We start from the raw sequence: 21310 nt of genomic DNA, 5'->3' as shown, positions 1-21310 counted from the left end.
AGTACAATAGATAGAGCAATAGTAGTGGGCCGTACGGTGGTGCAGCGGTCAAGTTGCTGCCTCACAGCACCAGAGACCCGGGTTCGATCCTGACTACGGGTTTCGTCGGTACGGAGTTTGCACGTTCTCTCCGAGACCGCGTGGGTTTTCTCCGGGTGCTCCGTTTCCCCCCCCACATTCCAAAGACGTGCAGGTTTGTAAGTTCATTGGCTTTGGTAAAATAGTAAATTGTCCCTAGCGTGTAGGATAGCGCTAGTGTATGGGGTGATCGCTGGTTGGCGCGGACTCCGTGGGCCAAAGGGCCCGGTTCCACGCTGTATCGCTAAAGTTTAAAGCAGAGGGATTTAGAACATTTAGAGGTAGAAAAGAGATTTAAAAGTGTACAGTGATTGTATCAGATGATAGTATCTCCTGCTCTGCGAAGAGCATTCAATGAGACACCACGGTACGTCACCACAAGACTACGACTCTATTAAGAAATGTGTGACAGACCTGGAAACTTTCAACTATATATATATGGCTCACCACTGCACCAGTTGAAACATTCTGTTAAACATATTTGACACCAACAAATAATAATTTGCTCTTATGACATGAAACAGTATTGTTAGTTGAATCTTTTTATTCATATTTACATTATTCAACACTTCTCCACAGATCTCAAAATTGTTTCTACACTCCATTTTCCAAAATAATTTGTTTTTTCCTTTTCTGCTGTGCTTTTCACTCTGCAAGTGTCTATGGCAATTACAATAGCATCTATTTGGTTTTGGCAAGACAAGATCATACTGGCAGTGCTCGATTCAGACAAAATACATTTATTTTTAAAATCGATCCAAAAATGGTAGGAACATCGCATTTTGATTTTAGATTCAAAAATAGACAGGAGCTTTAATGTAAATGACAAGAGGGCTCGGGCGTTTGTCCTTTGAAAGAATTTGTCGTCATTGTTAAAAAACATTGGAACTGAAAACTAAGAAAAGGAAACGCATTTCACCTCCACTTCAAAACTGTTTTGAATAATTGCATATCATTGCTCTAAAATGCAGCAAATCAATTTTTCGTGGTGTTTGTGCGTGTGCCGGTGTATGTGTACATGTCATATACATTTTAAAATGTGCAATACTATATATATATATATATACTTAAAAAAATTAATCCTACTGCACACATCTCTGCTGTGCTGAGTAAAACTTTAGTTTCCAATGTGAGTCTCCCAAACATCTCCCTTCCATAAATGTTTTAACTTTTTAGAAAAATAGCTTCCTAATTAAATAACCATTCCATAATTCAGTGTCAATACTATCCCGATTATAATGCCTCTTAATGAAAATATTGTCTCTGTTTCGTTTCCGTACAAAAAGCCAGTTGACAAAGTCACTTCCATTTCCGCCTGGTTAGCTGGTGCAGATCAACTGGAATGACTTGTTGCTGTTCTTCAGATCAGCTCTGCAGTTGTGGCCACATTCTTCCTCGTCCCATACATGTGCCCTTTCAGTATTCGTGTTCAGCCAGGGTTTTGGCTAATTTAGAAAGAGAAGGAATTAAGTTTAATCTTGTTATTCACTTAAAACATTCAAACTTCATTACAAAAACAGGGGGAGGGGGGGGGGATGGGGGGGGAATCATTTGATTGAAAGATACAGCACAGAAACAGGCCCGTCGGCCCATTGAGTCCACGCTGACCATCGATTACTCGTACGTACTAGCAGAACACAAGGTGCTGGAGGAACTCGACGGGTCAGGCAGCATCTGTGGAGGGAATGGACAGGTGACGTTTCCAGTCGGTTCCCTTCTTCAGATTTTCTCACTACTCCCCCTCCATGGCCTGTCCATTTCCTTCACGAATGCTGCCTGACCCGCTGAAATCCTCCAGCACTTAGCATTTTAATAAGGATTCTAGCATCTGCAGTTCCTTGCGTCACTAGGGGCCCTTTCTTTTTTACCATTCATGAACAACAATATTTAAAGGCCAATGCAATACAATCATCCTTCTGATTTTAATTTTTAAGTGCATATCATCGACATTAAAATTAAAGTTAAAAGGTATACAAACTACATCAATACCAACGCTTAAAATGTGGATTGCAAGTATGTTGGACACCGCTCATCTTGAGGAAATGCGATTCCTCCTAATGGATAAATCAGACCAATTCATAACGAGTTGGTCTCCATTCGTCGTTTTTTTGGAATCATATGGTGCAACACAATTGTAAAAAATAACTGTTTCAGGACTGGACGAGGGTTGGTCAAGACTATAAATAATGATCTCCTTTTCTTTTCACTATTTTCTCTCTCAACTTTCTTCATTTACTCGTTTTCTTTCCTCACACACTATATATTTCACATTTTTCTATCCTTTACTATCTAACTTCTTTTTCTTATTCTCATCTTTTTTCAATGTAACAAAAAAAAAAAAGTTGTACATAAAATGTATTATGAAAATATATATTAGGCACTTTGGTGCCATATGACTGTACTTACTTCTAATAAAATAAAATAAAAAAAAAATAAAAAAAGAAGAAAAAAAGGTATACAAACACAAGTCTTATTTTCACCTTTCAGCTACTTATTGCAAACCATATAATTTTTTTTATTAATGTGATTATACACTCTGATGAAAAACATGAACATAAAACAATTTCTAATGATCCGTTAGCCCAAGAACCTCTGTACAGGAAGTACATTGATTGATTGATTGATTTGATTTAATTGAAGGACAGCATGGAAACAGGCTCTTCAGCCCACCGAGGCCATGTCAACCATCGATCACCCGTTCTAACTAGTTCTAAGTTATCCCTCTACAGAAGCCTGAAGTCCCACACCACCAGGTTCAGGGAGAGCTACTTTCCTCCAACCATCACGTTCTAGAACCGACCTTCACAACCCCAATCCTACCCCAGCAACGGAACACGACCCACCATTTAGTAGATGCAAGGAACCTCAGATGCTTGTTTATCCCAAAGATAGACACAAAGTGCTAGAGTAACGCAGCGAACCACATCTGTACTACCATGGAGTTGGTTGTTTTATTATTCATGTCTCGGTTTTTTTTCCACGAGCCTCTTTCCGTCAGAAATCTAGTGTGTAATTCATGTGTAAGTTGTTCCTGTGTATTTGTCAGAGTCCCAGTGCCTGTGATGCTGCTGCAAGCAGGATTTTCATTGTACCTGACCGTTCAAGAAATTACGTTGACTTGACTCGAACCAGAAACCATTTCCAAGATGTATCAACCAGGGAACACAGGTTTAAGATGAGAGGGGAGAGATTGAATAGAAACCTGAGGGCCAACTTTATAACACAATGGTGGATATATGGAACAAGCTGCCGGGGGAGCTAGTTGAGGCAGGTACTATCATAGCCTTTAAAAGACACTTGGACAGGAAGATGGATAGGACAGGTTTAGTGGGATATGGGCCAAATGCAGGCAGGTGGGACATCTTGGTCATCGTCATACAGCATGGAAACAGGCCCTTCAGCCCACCACTAGTCGGCTTGGACAAGGTGGGCCGAAGGGCCCATTTAAATGCTGTAATACTTCATGGCTATAAGCACAGGTTTGTTGTGACACAGATCTGATCTCTGAAGTTGTTTCTGGCTTGTACGTACAACTTGCTAGCTGGAACTGACACAGAGAATGGGAATTTGCTGCAACTTTTAGACAGGTACATGGATAGGACAGGTTTGGAGGTATTTGGACCTAAAGCAGGCAAGCGGGTAGGACAAGCATAGATGGGGCATCTTGGTCAACATGGACAAGTAGGGCCGAAGGGCGTGTTTCCGTGCTGTACTTCTTCTTGCGTTTGAGGCAGCAGAAGCTATGTAACCAGAAGCGTTGTAGCCAGTTCAATGTGCTGTTGTCGAGGGCCATGAGGTATAGCCCTCCAATAGGGGGCGGGGCGGAGGACAGCGCAGTCGAAAATGACGTGCTGCTGCGCTGTTTACTGGTCTGCTCCACACACGCAGGCTGCTGATGAACGCAGCACCCAGCAATGCATGTTGGCCTTGAACCGGCCGACCCCTGTACGGTGCCAGTTCAGGGCGACCCACTCTTTGCGGGGTGGGTCCGAGCCAGGTGGGGCGCTGGTGTTCGGTGCAACTGTGAATTGCGGAAATATTCTATGATATTCTGGATTCACAGCGTTGTTTGTGGACACCTGAAAACTTAGAATTTGTCCAATTGCATGAAAACAAATCTTTCCCCACAAGAGATTTATTGGAATGTTATTTTGCTTCACAATCACCAGGTGGCACTACAAGTTAACAAAACAGACGCACAATCATTCAACGTACAAAACCATGTGAGGGAGACATCAGGTAAATGCACACTCTCTTGCCCTGAATTGGGGAATCAAGAACCAGAGAACATAGGTTTAAGGTGAGAGGGAAAAGATTTAATAGGAACCCGAGGGGTAACTTTTTCACACAAGGGGTGGTGGGTGCATGGAACAAGCTGCCAGAGGAGGTAGTTGAGGCTGGGACTATTGCAACATTTAAGAAACATTTAGACAGGTACATGGATTGGACTGGTTTAGAGGGATATGGGCCAAAAGCGGGCAAGTGGGACTAGTATAGATGGGACATGTTGGCTGGGTGTGGGCACGTTGGGCCGAAGGGCCTGTTTCCACACTGTATACATTTATAAACCTATGATTTATTGCACTTTTTTCTCATGTTTCAATTTAAGGGTCAATATTGTGAATAGTTTACAATTCCATTTCCACTGCAATGATTGGTCCCTAAGATGCTCGGAAGGACTCATTGTGCCATCACAAGTCCTGACCTCCCCACCATCAAAGGGATCCACAGTTGCTCTCATTTCACCTCCACCATCGAGAAGCCTGAAAACTGTGACCTCCAGGTTTAAGAACAGCTTCTTCCCTGCCACCACTGGGTGCTTTCTGTGTGGAGTTTGCGTGTTCTCACTGTGACAGGTGTGGGTTTCCTCCGGGTGCTCCTCAACAAAAATACTTTTCATGACCTGGATTATAAAATGCAACTCAGAAGCAGTTTGAAAAGCCACTGCAAAGACCATCAGTTTGTGGTCAGTGCCAATAGGTAACCACAAAGGCAACAGCTCACAAAGATTCACCAGATAGGTCACCTCTCTCAAACCAAGGCCACATTCACGATGGAGCCATCTAGAGCAGACCTGAGTCAGCATCTCGATTACCAAATGGATATTACGCGAAAACAGTCCCTTCGACACATCGAGTCCACGCCGACCATCGATCACCCGTCCACACTAGTTAACCCACTTTCTCATTCACTCCTTACACACTGGGGGGCAATTTGTAGAGGGCCGATTAACTTCAAACCCATATGTCATAGGGATCTGGGAGGAAACCGGAGCACCCGGAGAAAACTCACGAGGTCACAGGGAGAACGTGCAAACTCCACACACAGACAGCAGCCAATGTTAGGATCGAACCCGGGTCTCTGGCGCTGTGATGCTGCAGCTCTTGTAGGTTAAACATCAACATTAAATTGAAGGCGTTACCAAGTTAGTACAAAGTTCTGGTTGTAATAATAATGACAAGTTAGGAGATTAAAAGTTGTTAGTTCTTACTTTGCTCAGACAAATGTGTAGTGGAATCCATTGCTTAGTGGTGAGTGTGGAGGGGAAGGTGCAGATGATGCACGGAGCTGCTGATGTGCTGGAAGGGATCAGACACAGAGACACAAGCACAACAAATTGTTAAAGACAACATTGTTAGCAACAAGACAATGACAGTGATACAATCTCAGCCAGAGAAAATACAATTTCAATTACTATTAGATAGACACAGTGCTGGAGTAATTCAGCGGGCCGGGCAGCATCTCTGGAGAAAAGAAATAGGTGACGTTTCGGGTCGAGACCCTTCTCCAGACTCATCACCATATCTGGATACATAGAAGAGTGTAGCACAGGAATAGGCCCTTTGGCCAACATTGCCCCTGCCGAACATGATGCCAAGAACAAATCTCCTCTGCCTGCACATAATCCATATTCCTCCATATCCATGTACCTATCCAAATGCCTCTTAAACGCTCCAATCATATCTGCTTCAACAATCACCACTAGCAGCGTGTTCCAGGCACTGACCACCCTCTATGTAAAACAATTTGCCTCCTCACATCTCCTTTACACTTTGCTTATCTCACCTTAAAGCTGTGCCCTCTCGTATTTGATATTTCCATCCTGGGAAAACGCTTCTGCATGTCTATCCTATCTATGCCTCTCATCATTTTATATACTTCTTTCAGGATTCCTCTCAACCTCCGATGTTCCAGAGAAAACAATCCAAATTTGTCCAACCTTTTCCTGTAGCTAATACCGTCTAATCCAGGCAGCATCCTGGCAAACCTCCTCTGCACCCTCTCTAAAGCTTCCACACCCTTCCTGTGGTGGGTTGACCAGAACTGTGTGCAGTAGTCCAAATAATCATCCCTACCGACTCAACGGGGTTTGCTGAAAATCCATTAGCTCCTTCATCACAAATCGTGCAACCTAGCTGATGATATGTGGACCCATCATGTATGAAGAAAGGGAGTTTGTAGAGTGCCCCCGAGATGGATTCTTAGAGCAGCTTGTACTGGAGCCTATCAGGGAGAAGGCAATTCTGGATTTAGTGTTGTGTAATGAACCGGATTTGATAAGGGAACTCAAGGTAAAGGAGCCATTAGGAGGTAATGACCATAACATGATAAATTTTAATCTGCAATTTGAGAGGGAGAAGGTAAAATCGGATTACAATCAGTATTGCAGTTGAGCAAAGGGGACTATGGAGGCATGAGGGAGGAGCTGGCCAAAGTTGACAGGAAAGGGACCCTAGTGGGAATGATGGTGGAAGAGCAATGGCAGGAATTTCTGGGAATAATCCAGAAGATGCAGGATCAGTTCATTCCAAAGAGGAGGAAAGATTCTAAGGGGAGTAAGAGGCAACCGTGGCTGACAAGGGAAGTCAAGGACAGTATAAAAATAAAAGAGAAGACTTGTATAACATCGCGTAGATGAGCGGGAAGCCAGAGGATTGGGTAACTTTTACAGATCAACAGAAGGTAACTAAAAAGGCAATACGGGGAGAAAAGATGAAGTATGAAGGTAAGCTAGCCAAGAATATACAGGAGGATAGTAAAAGTGTCTTTAGGTGTGTGAAGAAGAAAAAAAATAGTTAAGACAAATGTGGGTCCCTTGAAGACAGAAACAGGTGAATTTATTATGGGGAACAGGGAAATGGCCGACGAGTTAAACAGGTACTTTGGTTCTGTCTTCACTAAGGAACATACAAACAATCTCACAGATGTATTAGATGACAGAGGACCTAGGGTGATGGTGGAACTGAAGGAAATTCGCATTAGTAAGGAAATGGTGATGGGGCTGAAGGCTGATAAATCCCCAGGGCCTGATGGTCTGCATCCCAGGGTACTCAAGGAGATGGCTCTAGAAATCGTGGATGCATTGGTGATAATTTTCCAATGTTCTATAGATTCTGGGTCAGTTCTTGTGAATTGGAGGGTAGCTAATGTTATCCCACTTTTCAAGAAATGAGTGAGAGAGAAAACAGGGAATTGTAGACCAGTTAGCCTGACATCGGTGGTGGGGAAGATGCTGGAGTCAATTATAAAAGATGAAATAGCGGCACATTTGGATAGCAGTAACAGGATCGGTCCAAGTCAGCATGGATTTACGAAGGGGAAATCATGCTTGACAAATCTTCTGGAATTTTTTGAGGATGTAACTAGGAAAATGGACAAGGGAGAGTCAGTGGATGTAGTGTACCTGGACTTTCAGAAAGCATTTGATAAGGCCCCACATAGGAGATTAGTGGGCAAAATTAGGGCACATGGTATTGGGGGTAGAGTGCTGCCATGGATAGAAAATTGGTTGGCAGACAGGAAACAAAGAGTAGGCAGTGACTAGTGGGGTACCGCAAGGCTCGGTGCCGTGACCACAGCTATTTACAATATACATTTATGATTTAGATGAAGGAATTAAAAGTAACATTAGCAAATTTGCAGATGAAACAAAGCTGGGTGGCAGTGTGAACTGTGAATAGGATGCTATGAGGATGCAGAGTGACTTGGACAGGTTTGGTGAGTGGGCAGATGCATGGCAGATGTAGTATAATGTGGATTCATGCGAGGTTATCCACTTTGAAGGCAAGAACGGGAAGGCAGATTATTATCTGAATGGTGTCAGGCTTGGAAAAATGGAAGTACAATGAGACCTGGGTGTCCTAGTACATCAGTCACAGAAAGTAAGCATGCAGGTACTGCAGTGAAGAAAGCTAATGGCATGTTGGCCTTCATAAAGAGAGGAGTTGAGTATAGGAGCAAAGAGGTCCTTCTGAAGTTGTACAGGGCCCTGGTGAGACCACACCTGAAGTATTATATGCAGTTTTGGTTTCCTTATTTGAGGGAGTGCAGCGTAGGTTCGCGAAGTTAATTCCCGGGATAGCGGGACTGTCATATGATGAAAGAATGGAGCAACTGGGCTTGTATTCAGTGGAATATAGAAGGGGATTATAGAAACATATAATTTATGGAATTCTCTGCCTCGAAAGGTAGTGGAGGCCGATTCACTGGATGCATTCAAGACAGTTAGATAGAGCTGTTAGGGCTAGTGGAATGAAGGGGTATAGGGAGAGGGCAGGAACGGGGTACCGATTGCCATGATCACATTGAATGGCGGTGCTGGCTCGAAGGGCCGAATGGCCTACTCCTGCTTATGTATCTATGTGTCTATGATAAGGCCCCTTCGCTATTAGGGAAAGTAGTTGAGGCAGGTACGATAACAACATCCACAGACAACATCAGCCATTTCCTGCAATTCCAGAGAAAACAATCCACGTGTGTCTAAGGATAGACACAAAGTGCTGGAGTAACTCAGCGGGTCAAGCAGCATCTCTGGAGAAAAAGGATGGGTAATGTTTCGGGTCGAGACTTCTTCAGACTGAAGAAAGGTCCCGACTCTAAATGTTACCCATCCTTTTTCTCCAGAGATGCTGCCTGATCCACTGAGTTAGAACTGAGACCTTCAAACTATCTTTAATCGGACGTTACTGGACTTTATCGTGCAATAGTCAAGTCAAGTTAGATTTATTCGTCACGGGCACATAAAGTGCAAGTGAAATGAATTTGTCAGCAGCGGTACAATAAAAAAAGAAGACACAACACACAATAAGAATTTAACACAAACATCCACCACAGCATTCATCACTATGGTCAAAAATTGGTCAGTCCTCCTCCATTTTCCCCAGTGAAAACCCTCTGCAGTCGCCGCTGTGCAGATGTGCATCCAGAGGTGCAGACAAGGCAAGTCCAGGTAATTCCTGAATCGGTGCCTCCCCACCGGAGACTGCGGCTTCAAGATGGTGTAGGCCGCAGGCCGGCTGTCGAAGATCTAAAGTCCCCGCCACGTCCTTCCATAAATGTTGTTGCCATAATCCTGAATCTTTACACTGTGCTTAGCTTGATTGTAATCATGTGTGGTCTTTCCACTGACTGGATGGCTTGCACCAACATTTTTTCACTGTACCTTGGTAAACGTGACAATAAACTAAACTAAAATAAACATGGGAGGAGACCAGCACTCAAATATATCATCACTTCATGAAACAAAAAAGCGTTTCAGTGTGAGCTGTAACTCTGAACTAGAAACATGTCCCAAACCATAAGGGCATTACATCTGACCATAACTCCATCTCATCCACTATCTAATCACACGGGCGGCAAGGTAGAGTTACAGCGGTAGAGATGCAGCGTTACAGCACCAGAGACCAGAGTTCGACCTTGACTACGGGTGCTGTCTGTACGGCGTTTTTTGCGTTCTCCCTGTGACTTGCATAGGTTTTCTCCGAGATCTTCGGTTTCCTCCAACACTCCAAAGATGTGGGTTAAATGGCTTGGTATAAATGAAAAATTGTCCTTAGGGTTAATTGTGGATTTTATTGTGATACTTCACAGCATTTGTCCCCAGGATCTTCACTCTAAAGGGCCTGTCCCACCAGCATGCGATTGCATGCGTCTAGCGCGACCAAATGTGATCGCTTAAGGTGTACAGCCGCGCGGGGCCGGTCCCAGTTCGATCAGCGGGGACGTATGGAGTTGTGCGGGGCTGGTCCCGACATCACGCGGGGCTCCAAAAATCTTGCACTGTCCGAAAATTCCGCGCGGCAATGGCCTGTCGGCCCGCAGGCGCATTGAGCGCATACGCAGCGTCTCGACGGCGTACGCAGCGTCTTGACGTCGTACGCCCGGTCTTGACGGCGTAGCCTAGCGCGTGGTGTTGCGTGATGACGTCACCCCCGGCGTGCCGTTGCGCAATGATGTCACCGCCCAACACCGTGCGACGTCCAAATTCAGTCGGCCCGCCTCCTGCCCAGCTGATTGGTGAGTTTGACGTAAATTACGTCACGAGCGAACTTTGCGCGTACTTACCGCGAACTCCGCTTCCGTTTGGTCGCGCTAGACGCATGCAATCGCATGCTGTTAGGACAGGCCCTTTACTAACTCCATTCACAAACTCAGATCCTGCGCTCCCTCTTCCTGCTGAACATATCAGGTGCGTAAAATTCTGCACATTTACAAAATACCATTGCCCCAGTCCATCACACAGACCAGACTTCCCACCATTGACGTCATCTACACTTGACGCAGATAACATAATCCAAGACTTATCCAAGCCCACTATTTCCTTCTTCTCCCTGCTCCCATCCAGCAGAAGGTACAGAAGCTTGAAAGTGCGCATCACCAGACTCAGGAACAGCTTCTCCCCCTCTGTTATCAGGTTTCTGAACGGTCCTTCCATAAGCTAGGGAACTGTCCGATTCACCTCTACCCCATTGCGGACATTGGACTTTGTCTCTGGAACTGATGTGCTACAATGCTGAGAACTATATTCTGCACTCTGTATCTTCCCCTTTGCTCTACCTATAACTGTTTGTACCAGTGTATGGTACACCTGATCTGTTTGGATAGCATGCAATGCAAAGCTTTTCAAGTATACCTCTGTACACGTGACAATAATAAACCTAACCCTGCAGACTGTAAGTCAGCAATATCTATAGCAACCTTCTGTAAAGTGGTTAGCACCCACAAGACCTGGTCTTTGTGGGGGAATGTAGCAGTAATTGTGGACCGGAAGCGTCTGGAGAGAGGGAACCGGTGTGGAATAACTAAGGAGGCACAACGAACTGCAGGTGCTGGAAGCTTCAGCAAAACACAAAGTACTGGAGGAATTCAGCGGGTATTTAGGCTTTAGTGATTCAGTGCGGATACAAGCCTTGCTGCCCACCGAGTCAATACTGGCCAGTGATCAGCGCGTACACTAACACTATCCTACACACTAGAAACACACTATCCTACACACTCTGTATACAAGCATTATCTAACACACAACGTACAATTTTACCAAAGCTAATTAACCTATAAACCTGTTCTCTGAACCCTTTCCAGCTTGACAACATCTTTCCTATAACATGTTGCCCAGAACTGAACACAATACTCTGAATGCGGTCTCAACAACGTCTTATGCAACTGCAACATGACCTCCCAAATGCTTTACTCAACATTGATGACTGATGAAGGCCAATGTACCTTTTTGAGCACCTTATCCACCGGTGACTCCCCCTTCAAGATACCATGCACCTTAACTGCTAGATCCCTCTGCTCTACAACACTCCCCAGAGCTCTAAATTAACAACAGGCATGTGAGCAATTAACACAAGGTCTGTGGCTCAATGGAGCTGAAGTGGAATCTCTTTTTCTCAGGATCAGTTTGCAACTAATTCTGCTGGACAAATGGCCAAAATTAGCACAGATAAAATGGAGAATTTGGAAGAAAGAATTTAAATTGGCATTTTCAACTACACTATACAAATAACAAATCCCTTGTCAAAGTGCTGTTAGGGACTAATATAGCAAAGAAAAAGCTTGAAATCTTTAATTTGGGATATCATTAATGAATATCAGGATGAAGAGAAATCTACCCGTCTGCAAGATCTCAGAAAGGAGGATTGTGCTCTGTCCTAAAAGAACCCTTTGAAGAAGTTATATATATGGCAACAGTGAAGCCTTTCAAAAATACTTCAAAGACTTCAAAGTTATACAGAGGAAAGCTCTGCAGAAGTTTTAAGAGCAGTGAAAATAAGGATGGGTAGCAAACAGGATAGTATCTGGACAGAAACATGAAAAGAGTGGGAAATAAATGCAGGTTCTTCGAGCGAGTGTGGCATTTCACAAGAATGTTTGCCACATTCTTTAGGAACATTGTGCAGATTTATAAGAGAATACAGAGGCGCAGTTTATGACTGTGTCCAGAGCAAGATGCTGGCAGGATTTTACAGCGTACAGAAAGATGACAATGGAATTTAGTATCAATTAATCAGATGTTATGCAGTTGGCAAGTATAATTTTGATGGCAAGTTGGCAAGCATATTGCTTGACAAAGCAGAATAAAAACCGCAAAGAAAATTATCCTACTGCTTTGTTATATCGACATTCTTCTATTTCAAAGTACATTGATCGACACCAACGCTCTAATATCATATAGTCTTTCAGGTTGAGATAAGTAATTGAGCGTTAGTTAATTTACAAAAGTTGGCGTGTTCTTCGGTTATTAGTGATATAAAGAATCAGTTCATCTTAGACTTGTTCAGCGTGGAAATGGGCCCTTCAGCCCACCGAGTATGTGCTGACCAGTGATCACCTGTATACTAGTTCTATCTGACCCTCTATGGGAAATTTACTGAGCCAATTAACCGACACTCGATGCAGGCTCTGCTTTGTTCTGCACCTTCCCCCAATCTGCCTGCATTTGGCCCAATCTCTCCAAAACTGTCCTATCCATATACCTGTCTAACTGGTTCTGAAATGATGTGATAGTCCCAGCCTCAACTACCTCCTCCAGCAGCTCGTTCCATACACCCACCAACTTTGTGTGAAAAAAATTACTGCTCAGATTCCTATTCAATCTTTCCCCTTCACAAATCCATGTCCACTGGAGATGAATCAAGCAGTATTATTTCTTGCCATTCCGTGTGGATATTGGAAGGGTGACGTTTACCTGCTACCACTTTACTGCGCTGAGAAGCTTCAGATGCCAATGCATACGACATGGTGATAATCCGCTCCTGTTCCTGCAGATGTGAATCCAGATCGACTGAGCTCTCTCGGACGTTAACTCCTGTCTGCATATTCTGAAAACTGGAAGAAAATGAAAGAGAAATCATCTTCAGAATACAATACAATACGATTTAACCCAGGAAGGAAATTAGTCTCCCGACAGTCTTAAAACACAACAATATACATGAGATCAAAGTGATGTGGAAAGTCTAGGATTGGGGATGTGTAAAGATTGGGGAGGGGGATGGGGGGGGACGGGGGGAGAGGGGAATCAGTCTACCCCATGACAGAAGGGGGAGGAGTTGTACAGTTTGATGACCACAGGGAAGAAGGATCTCCTGTGTCGTTCTGTGCTGCATCTCGGTGGAACCAGTCTGTTGCTGAAGGTGCTCCTCAGGTTGACCCAGTGTGTCATAGAGGGGGTGAGCTGCATTGTCCAAGATGCTCCGCAGTTTGAGGAGCATCCTCCCCTCCAAGACCACCCCCCATGAATCCAACTTCTGTCCCCCAGGACGGAGCCATCCTTCCTGATGAGTTTGTTAATCCTGTTGGTGTCTGCAGCCTTCACCCTGCTGCCCCAGCACACGGCAGCAAAGCAGATGGCACTGGCTACCACCGATTGGCAAGGCAAGGCAAGGCAAGGCAACTTTATTTATATAGCACATTTCATACACGAGGCAGACTCAAAGTGCTTCACATAAAAACATGTCATACAATAAAATGAAATAATAAAATGAAATAAAATAGAACTAAAAGAAAAGAAAAGCAAAATTAAAAATGCATTATAAAAAGTGCAAAAGTTAAAAGTGCAATGTAGTTAAGATTTAGCTGAAAGCTAAAGTAAACATAAAAGTTTTCAGTCTTGTTTTAAAAGTGGTCAAAGTTGAGGCAAGTCTTAAATCTTCAGGAAGTTTATTCCAGCTATTTGTTGCATAGTGACTAAATCCTGCTTTCCCATGTATTGTATTTACTCTGGGAATCACTAAGAGATTGGTTTCAGAAGATCTTAGCGGTTTAGAAGGCTTATATAGTGGAAGCATGTCAGTGATATACTTTGGTCCTAAACCATGTAGTGATTTATATGTGAGCAGCAGGATTTTAAAATCAATTCTCTGACATACAGGGGGCCAATGTAAGGATTTAAGAATTGGTGTAATGTGTTCAAATTTTTTGGTCTTTGTTAGAACTCTAGCAACAGCGTTCTGAACAAGCTGTAGCTGCCTAACAGTTTTTTTAGGAAGACCTGCAAGGAGGCCGTTACAATAATCTAGCCTGCTATTAATAAAGGCATGTACCAGTTTTTCTAAGTCTTGAAATGACATGAGTCCTCTTAATCTTGCTACGTTGTTGAGGTGATAGTAGGCCGATTTTGTTACTGATTTGATGTGACTGTCGAAAATGTAAATCTGAATCCATAATGACCCCAAGATTTCTGGCTTTGTTTGACGTTTTCAGGGTCAGAGAGTGTAGGTGTTGGGTTACTTTAAGCCTTTCGTTTTTTAACACCAAAAACAATTATCTCCATTTTGTCCTTATTTAGTTGGAGAAAATTTTGGCACATCCAGTCTTTGACTTGCTCAATGCACTGGCACAGCAGATCTATGGGGCGATAGTCATTTGGTGATAGCGCTACATAGATTTGAGTGTCATCTGCATAGAAGTGGTGGTCAATATTATTATTTTGCATGATTTGCCCTAGTGGGAGCATGTAGATGTTGAATAAAGAGGGCCCTAAGATCGAACCTTGCGGGACTCCACACGTCACGTTGGTTGGTTCTGATACAAAGTCACCAATGGAAACAAAATAGTTCCTATCTTGTAAATATGACCTGCACCAACTTAAGACTGTGCCTGAGAGCCCCACCCATTTTTCCAACCTGTCCAAAAGTATTGAGGGATCAACAGTGTCGATTGGCAGAATATCTGCAGAATCTCACTGCAGATGTTGAAGGAGCGGAGCCTTCTCAAAATGTACATCTGGCTCTGTCCCTTCCTTGTACAGGGCCTCAGTGTTCCTGGACCAGTCCAGTTTATTGTCTAGGTAAACTCCAAGGTTCTTGTACTCCTTGGTAAACTGCACATCCACACCATTGATGGAGACAGGGGACAGGGGTGTTCCTCTCCTCCTAAAGTCCACCGCTAACTCCTTAGTCTTGTCGGTGTTGAGCTGCAGGTGATTCAGCCCACACCACTCAACAAAGTCGTTGACTCCACCACTGTATTCAGTTTCACTCCCCTCCCTGATGCAGCCCACAATTGCAGTGACATCTGAAAACTTCTGTAGGTGGCTGGAGACTGAGTTATATCTGAAGTCCAAAGTGTAGATGGTGAACAGGAAGGGAGAGAGGACCGTCCCCTGCGGGGCACCTGTGTTGTTCACTACCTTGTCCGAGACACAGTTCTATAGCCTGACATATTGTGGTCATCCAGCCAGGTAGTAGGTGATCCAGGATACAAACAGAGCATCCACCTGCATCTTCATCAGTTTGCTCCCTAGCAGTGCTGTGTTAAAAGCACTGGAGAAGTAAAAAAACATGTCTCTCACAATGCTTCCAAGCTTATCCAGGTGAGCAAAGGAACGATGGAGCAGGTGGATGATGGCGTCCTCAACCCCCATCTTTGTTTGGTAAGCAAACTGCAGGGGGTCCAAGTAGGGTCCACCAGCCTCTCCAGGGACTTCATGATGTGTGGTCAGCACCACCGGTCTGTAGCCGTTGGAGGAGCTGGGGTGCGTCCTCTTTGGTACAGGAACCAGGCAGGATGTCTTCCACATCTCCAGTCTCAGGCTCAGGTTGAAGATATACTGGAGTACTCCGCACAACTGGCTGGCACACACACGCCTGGAGTACCCCAGGGTACACGATTCTCATCATGGCTGCCACATATCGCAAAGATAGTCACCAAGTGCTGGCGTAAATCTGCGGGTCAGGCAGCATCTCTGGAGAACATGGATAGGTGACGTTTCAGGTTGAGACCCTTCAGTGGCATATTGTGGCCGTCCAGATTCTAGAACTGATTCTAGAACATGCCCCATCTACACTAATCCCACCTGCATGCATTTTTCCCATCTCATTCTTAATCTTTCCTCTCCATGTTCCTGTCCAATAGTCCTTTAAATTTTGTGATAGTACCTGCCTCAACTACCTCCTTTGGCAGCATGTTCCATATACCCGCCATCCTCTGTGTGGTAAACATAGAAACATAGAAAATAGGTGCAGGAGTATGCCATTCGGCCCTTCGAGCTTGCACCGCCATTCAATATGATCATGGCTGATCGTCCAACTCAGTATCCTAAAGTTGCCCCTCAGGTTCCTATTCAATCTTTCCCCTCTCACCTAAAACCTTTGCCCTCTGATTCTCGATTCCCCTACCCTGGGAAACAGACTGCCCTGACCCATAGGTCTGTTGACTGAGACACAATGCACATTGATGTGCAGCACTCTCAGCCCAGTTAGTGCTGATAGATTTCCATCCACTCTTATCAATTGTTCATTAGATTCAAGCTTCCTTTTACACTAAGACAATTCTTTGACTGCCTAAATTAATAAATGCAATGGGCGGCACGGTGGCACAGCAGTAGCGTTGCTGCCTTACAGCACCAGAGATCCGGGTTCGATCCTAACAACTGGGTGCTGTCTGTACGGAGTTTGCACGTTCTCCTCTTGACCTGCGTGAGCTTTCACAGAGAACTTCAGTTTCCTCCCACACGCCAAAGACGTACAGATTTGTAGGTTAATTGACAGTATAAATGTAAAAATTGTCACTGGTCATAAGGAATAGGAGTAGAATTAGGCCATTCAGCCCATCAATTCTACTCCACCATTCAATCATGGTTGATTTAGCTCTCCCTTCTAACTCCATTCTCCTGCCTTCACCCCATAATCTCTGACACCTGTACTAATCAAGAATCTATCTATCTCGGCATTAAAAATATCCATTGCGGTCTCCACAGCCTTCCGTGGCAAATAATTCCACAAATTCACCACCCCTCTAACGAAAGAAATGTCTTTTCATCTCCTTCCCAAAAGAATGTCCTTTAATTCTGAGGCTGTGCCCTCTAGTCCTAGACACTCCCACAAGTGGAAACATCCTTTCCACATCCACTGACCACACATCCAAGCCTTTCACTATATGCCATCTGCCACTTCTCTGCCCACTCTCCCAACCTGTCCAAGTCCTTCTGCAGAGTCCCTGCTTTCTCTACACTACCTGCCCCTCCACCTATTTTCGGATCATCCACAAACTTTGCCACAAAGTCTTCAATCCCCTCGCCCAAATCATTACTAGACAATGTGAAGAGCAGCGGCCCCAGCACCGAACCTTGCAGGACTCCGCCAGTCACTGGCAGCCAACCAGAAAAAGCCCCATTTATTGCCCTTTAATACGGTGGACTCTCATCGTCCTTAGCAGCCTAACATTTGGCACCTTATCAAAGGCTAACCAGCCTTTAATTCCCATTATTCTGCCTTGCTCCCCTCTTGTGCAGCGGGGTAATATTGGCAATTTTTCAACCATCTCTGGGACCACTCCTGACTCGTGATTCCTGAAATATCACTATCAGTTCCTCCACAATCTACAAAGCCACCTCTTTCAGAACCCTAGGGTGCAGTCTATCTGGTCCAGGTGACTTATCCACCTTCAGCCCTTTCAGCTTCCCAAGCAACTTCTCCCTAGTAATAGCCACTCCACTAACTTCCACCCCTGACTCTTGAATTTCAGGCACGTTGCTGGTGTCTTCCACTGTGAAGACTGGTGCAAAAAAGTTTTTCGACTCCTCTGCTATTTCTTTATTCCCCATTATCCCCCTGTGTAGCAGAGTGTTTATGTGCGAGGATCGCTGGTCGGTGCGGACTCGGTGGGCCGAAGCGCCTGTATCTCTAAACAGAACAATGAAAACCGTGCATTTCATGACAAGTACCTTGATTTAGCGAGAATGTTTTTGATTTTCTGCACCTTGCGCCGTCGTGCTTCACATTCCTCGTAGGAGAGGGGTTCCTCGGGCTCCATGTCGATGTACCGCTCTGGGATAAGGACCATGTCTGGCTTGGATAGCTGGAACCAGAAAGGATCAGATTAACAATAACATTGAGTACAGAAGTTAGGAGGTCATGTTTCAGTTGTATGGGACCTTGGTGAGACCCCATTTAGAATAGTGTGTTCAGTTGTAAATGTACCAAGTTAAAGGAAAGATATGGTCCAGCTTGAAAGGGTTGAGAAAAGATTTATGAGGATGTTGCCAGGACTAGAGGGTGTGAACTACAGGGAGAGGTTGAGTAGGCTGGGTCTATATTCCATGGAGCGCAGGAGGATGAGGGGTGATCTAAAAGAGGTGTATACGATCATGAAAATAATAGATCGGGTAGATGCACATAGTCTCTTGCCCAGAGTAGGGGAATCGCGGACCAGAGGACATAGGTTCAAGGTGAAAGGGAAAAGATTTAATAGGAATCCGAGGGTGTAACTTTTTCACACAAAGGGTGGTGGATGTATGGAACAAGCTGCCAGAGGAGGTAGTTGATGGCAAGGGAACCTCCATTGCCTGCATGTGATCCTTTTCCCTGAATTATTTTTGAGTTTAGTTTATTGTCACTGGTACCAAGTTACAGTGAAAAACATTTTTGTTGCTTGCTAACCAGAGCATAAAGGCAATACAGGATCACAATCGAACCGTCCACGATGTAAAGATACATGATAAAGGGAATAATGTGAATAACGTTTAGTGCAAGATAATGTACAGTCAAAGACAGTCCAAGAGTCTGCAATGAGATCGATAGTAGCTCAGGACTGCATATCCATCTGTGCTGAACATGATGCCAGGACCAACTCTTATCTACCTGCACATAACCCATATCCCTCCATTCCCTCATATCCACGTGCCTCTCCAAAAAACTCTCAGACACCACTATCATATCTGCCTCCACCACCACCCACAGGCACTCATCACCCTCTGTGTAAAAAAAACTTGCCCACACATCTCCTTTAAACGTTGCTCCTCTCACTTTAAGGCTATGCCCTCTAGCATTTGATTTTTCCATCCAGGAAAAAGATTCTTGCTGTCTCCCCTACCTATGCTCTCATAATTCTACAGGCTTTTTTTGCTGTTTATTATGGGTTTTAGAGTACGATGTTTACATATCTGTTGTGCTGCTGTAAGTAGGAATTTCAATGGTCCGTATTGTGACATACGACAGTAAAACGGTTTTGCCTCTTGATGTTTGGAGGGTGCGAAACGTCATTATGGGCTTTGAGGTGTCCTGAGCTTGGGAGAAATGCTACTTAAATTCAGAGACCGACCTTCCTTAATTCTCTTTTGGAAGCGGTGGAATTGGACATTGCAGGTGAGGTAAGGCAGTATGGTTACCTCTTTGCTGAGATCCAGGTTGTAGTCCAGTGGCTCCACATCCGCCTCCACCGGCCCCGTTAACTTTATACATCCATCCTGAACGCCGCCGTGCTCCCCTCTCACCGCTTTCTCCAGCAACTGCATGTCAAAGTCTTGCTCACGTTTCCACTGAAAGCAAACAAATCGACCAGTTAACACAACACAATGTGGTCAGAACATACGACGCTGGAGCTGGTGGGTCCAGAGTGAAGATGATGACTTCAAAGAACCACCGAATGACTCCCTCTTCATCGCTCCATTGTTGGTACAGATGACAATGAACTCATGGAACAGTGCAGCACAGGAACAGGCCCTTCAGCCCACAATGTCTGTGCCGACCTTGATGCCAAGTTAAACTAATCTCGTCTGCCTGCACGTTATTCATATCCCTCCATTCACTGCATATCTACACAATGGCTGTTTGGGGATGATCAGCCATGATCACATTGAATGGCGGTGCTGGCTCAAAGGGCCAAATGGCCTACTCCTGCACCTATTGTCTATTGTCTAACTATCTCAAAGCTTCCTAACACCACTGTGGCTCCACATCTGCCTCCACGACCACCTCTGGCAGCACGTCCCAGGCACCCGCCACCCTCTGTGTAAAGAATGTACCCCCACACATCTTCTTTAAACTTTTCCCCTCTCACTTCAAAGATATGTCCTCTAGCCTTTGACATTCCCACCCTGAGAAAAAAAAAAGCTGACTCTCTCCCCTATCCATGCCTCTTATTAATTTTATATACTTCTATCGTCTCCTCTCAGCCTCCAACCACTCCAGAAAATGCAATCCAAGTCTGTCCGGCATCTCCCTGGAGCTAATACCCCTCTAATCCAGGCAGCATTCTGCTAAAACGCTCCTGCAACCTTTCCCAAGCATCTGTGGAGGGAATGGACAGGCAATGTTTCAGGTTGGGCCCCTTCTACAATCTTATGTTTTACTGAGGATTTACTGTGAACAACTGCTTGTGCTTTATTATAAGGTCATAAGTTTATAGGTGCAGAATTAGGCCATTCGGCCCAACATGTCTACACCACCATTAAATCATGGCTGATCCCTCTCAACCCCATTCTCTCACCTTCTCCCCATAACCCGATACACAAACTAGTCAGGAATCTGTCAATCTCCGCCTTAAAACTACCCATTGACATGGCCTCCACAGCTGTCCGTGACAATTAATTCCACAGTTTCACCACCCTCTGACTAAAGAAATTCCTCCTCATCTCCTTGCTAAAGGTGTGTGCTTTTATTCTGAGGCTGTGCCCTCTGGCCCTGGACTCTCCCACTAGTGGAAACATCCTCTCCACATCCATTGCCTTTCACTATTCGGTAAGTTTCAATTCGGTCCTCCCTCATCCTCCAGCGAGTACAGGCTCAGTGCCTTCAAATGATCTTGTTTGCACTTATGAGAGAAAAGAAAAAGGATGTTTTCAACCAAATGACAATTGTTGCTTCAAAGCGGCAGATGAATTTTTGTGCAATGGATGCTTGTAGTTTCAGATTCTGGCCAGCAGGTGTCACGTTATAACAACCCAAGTCCATCTTACCCAGTTTCAAGACACCATGTATGGAAGGTAGTAGCGATTTTGAACTTTACAAATGAAAATATATGTATTTAATTTGACTGCCCAAACATCTTTCCACATCAACACACTCGAGAATTCAAAACAAAGCTGTATATTCCTGTTAGGTTGAGGAACGGCAGATTAGACTGGTGAGGTTGGGTAGTTCTCCTTGATGCAATAGTTGAGGGTAAACTCAGTCGAGGTATACAAGAACATGACTGGGTCAGATGAGTTAAGTTAAAGGAAGCTGTTCCC

General features: G+C 44.5%; 1 protein-coding gene across 1 annotated transcript in view; it reads right to left on the bottom strand.

Annotated features, from left to right (window-relative positions):
• Positions 1–604: 604 nt before the first annotated feature.
• plekha7b (pleckstrin homology domain containing, family A member 7b) overlaps positions 605–21310 on the bottom strand; it is a 308621-nt gene continuing 287915 nt past the window's right edge. The window contains exons 24-28 of the mRNA XM_055649873.1: positions 19469–19618; positions 18026–18159; positions 13049–13188; positions 5570–5657; positions 605–1523 (exon numbers count right to left, since the gene is read on the bottom strand). Of these exons, the coding sequence (XP_055505848.1) occupies positions 5575–5657; positions 13049–13188; positions 18026–18159; positions 19469–19618 (507 nt within the window). The 3' untranslated portion in view covers positions 605–1523; positions 5570–5574. The remainder of the gene's footprint in view (positions 1524–5569; positions 5658–13048; positions 13189–18025; positions 18160–19468; positions 19619–21310) is intronic.

Source organism: Leucoraja erinacea, chromosome 18 (genome assembly GCF_028641065.1).
Source record: "Leucoraja erinacea ecotype New England chromosome 18, Leri_hhj_1, whole genome shotgun sequence".
NCBI classification, from domain to species: domain Eukaryota; kingdom Metazoa; phylum Chordata; class Chondrichthyes; order Rajiformes; family Rajidae; genus Leucoraja; species Leucoraja erinaceus.
The sequence above is the reverse complement of the archived record's forward strand: the minus strand, read 5'-3'. Positions and strand labels throughout refer to the sequence as shown.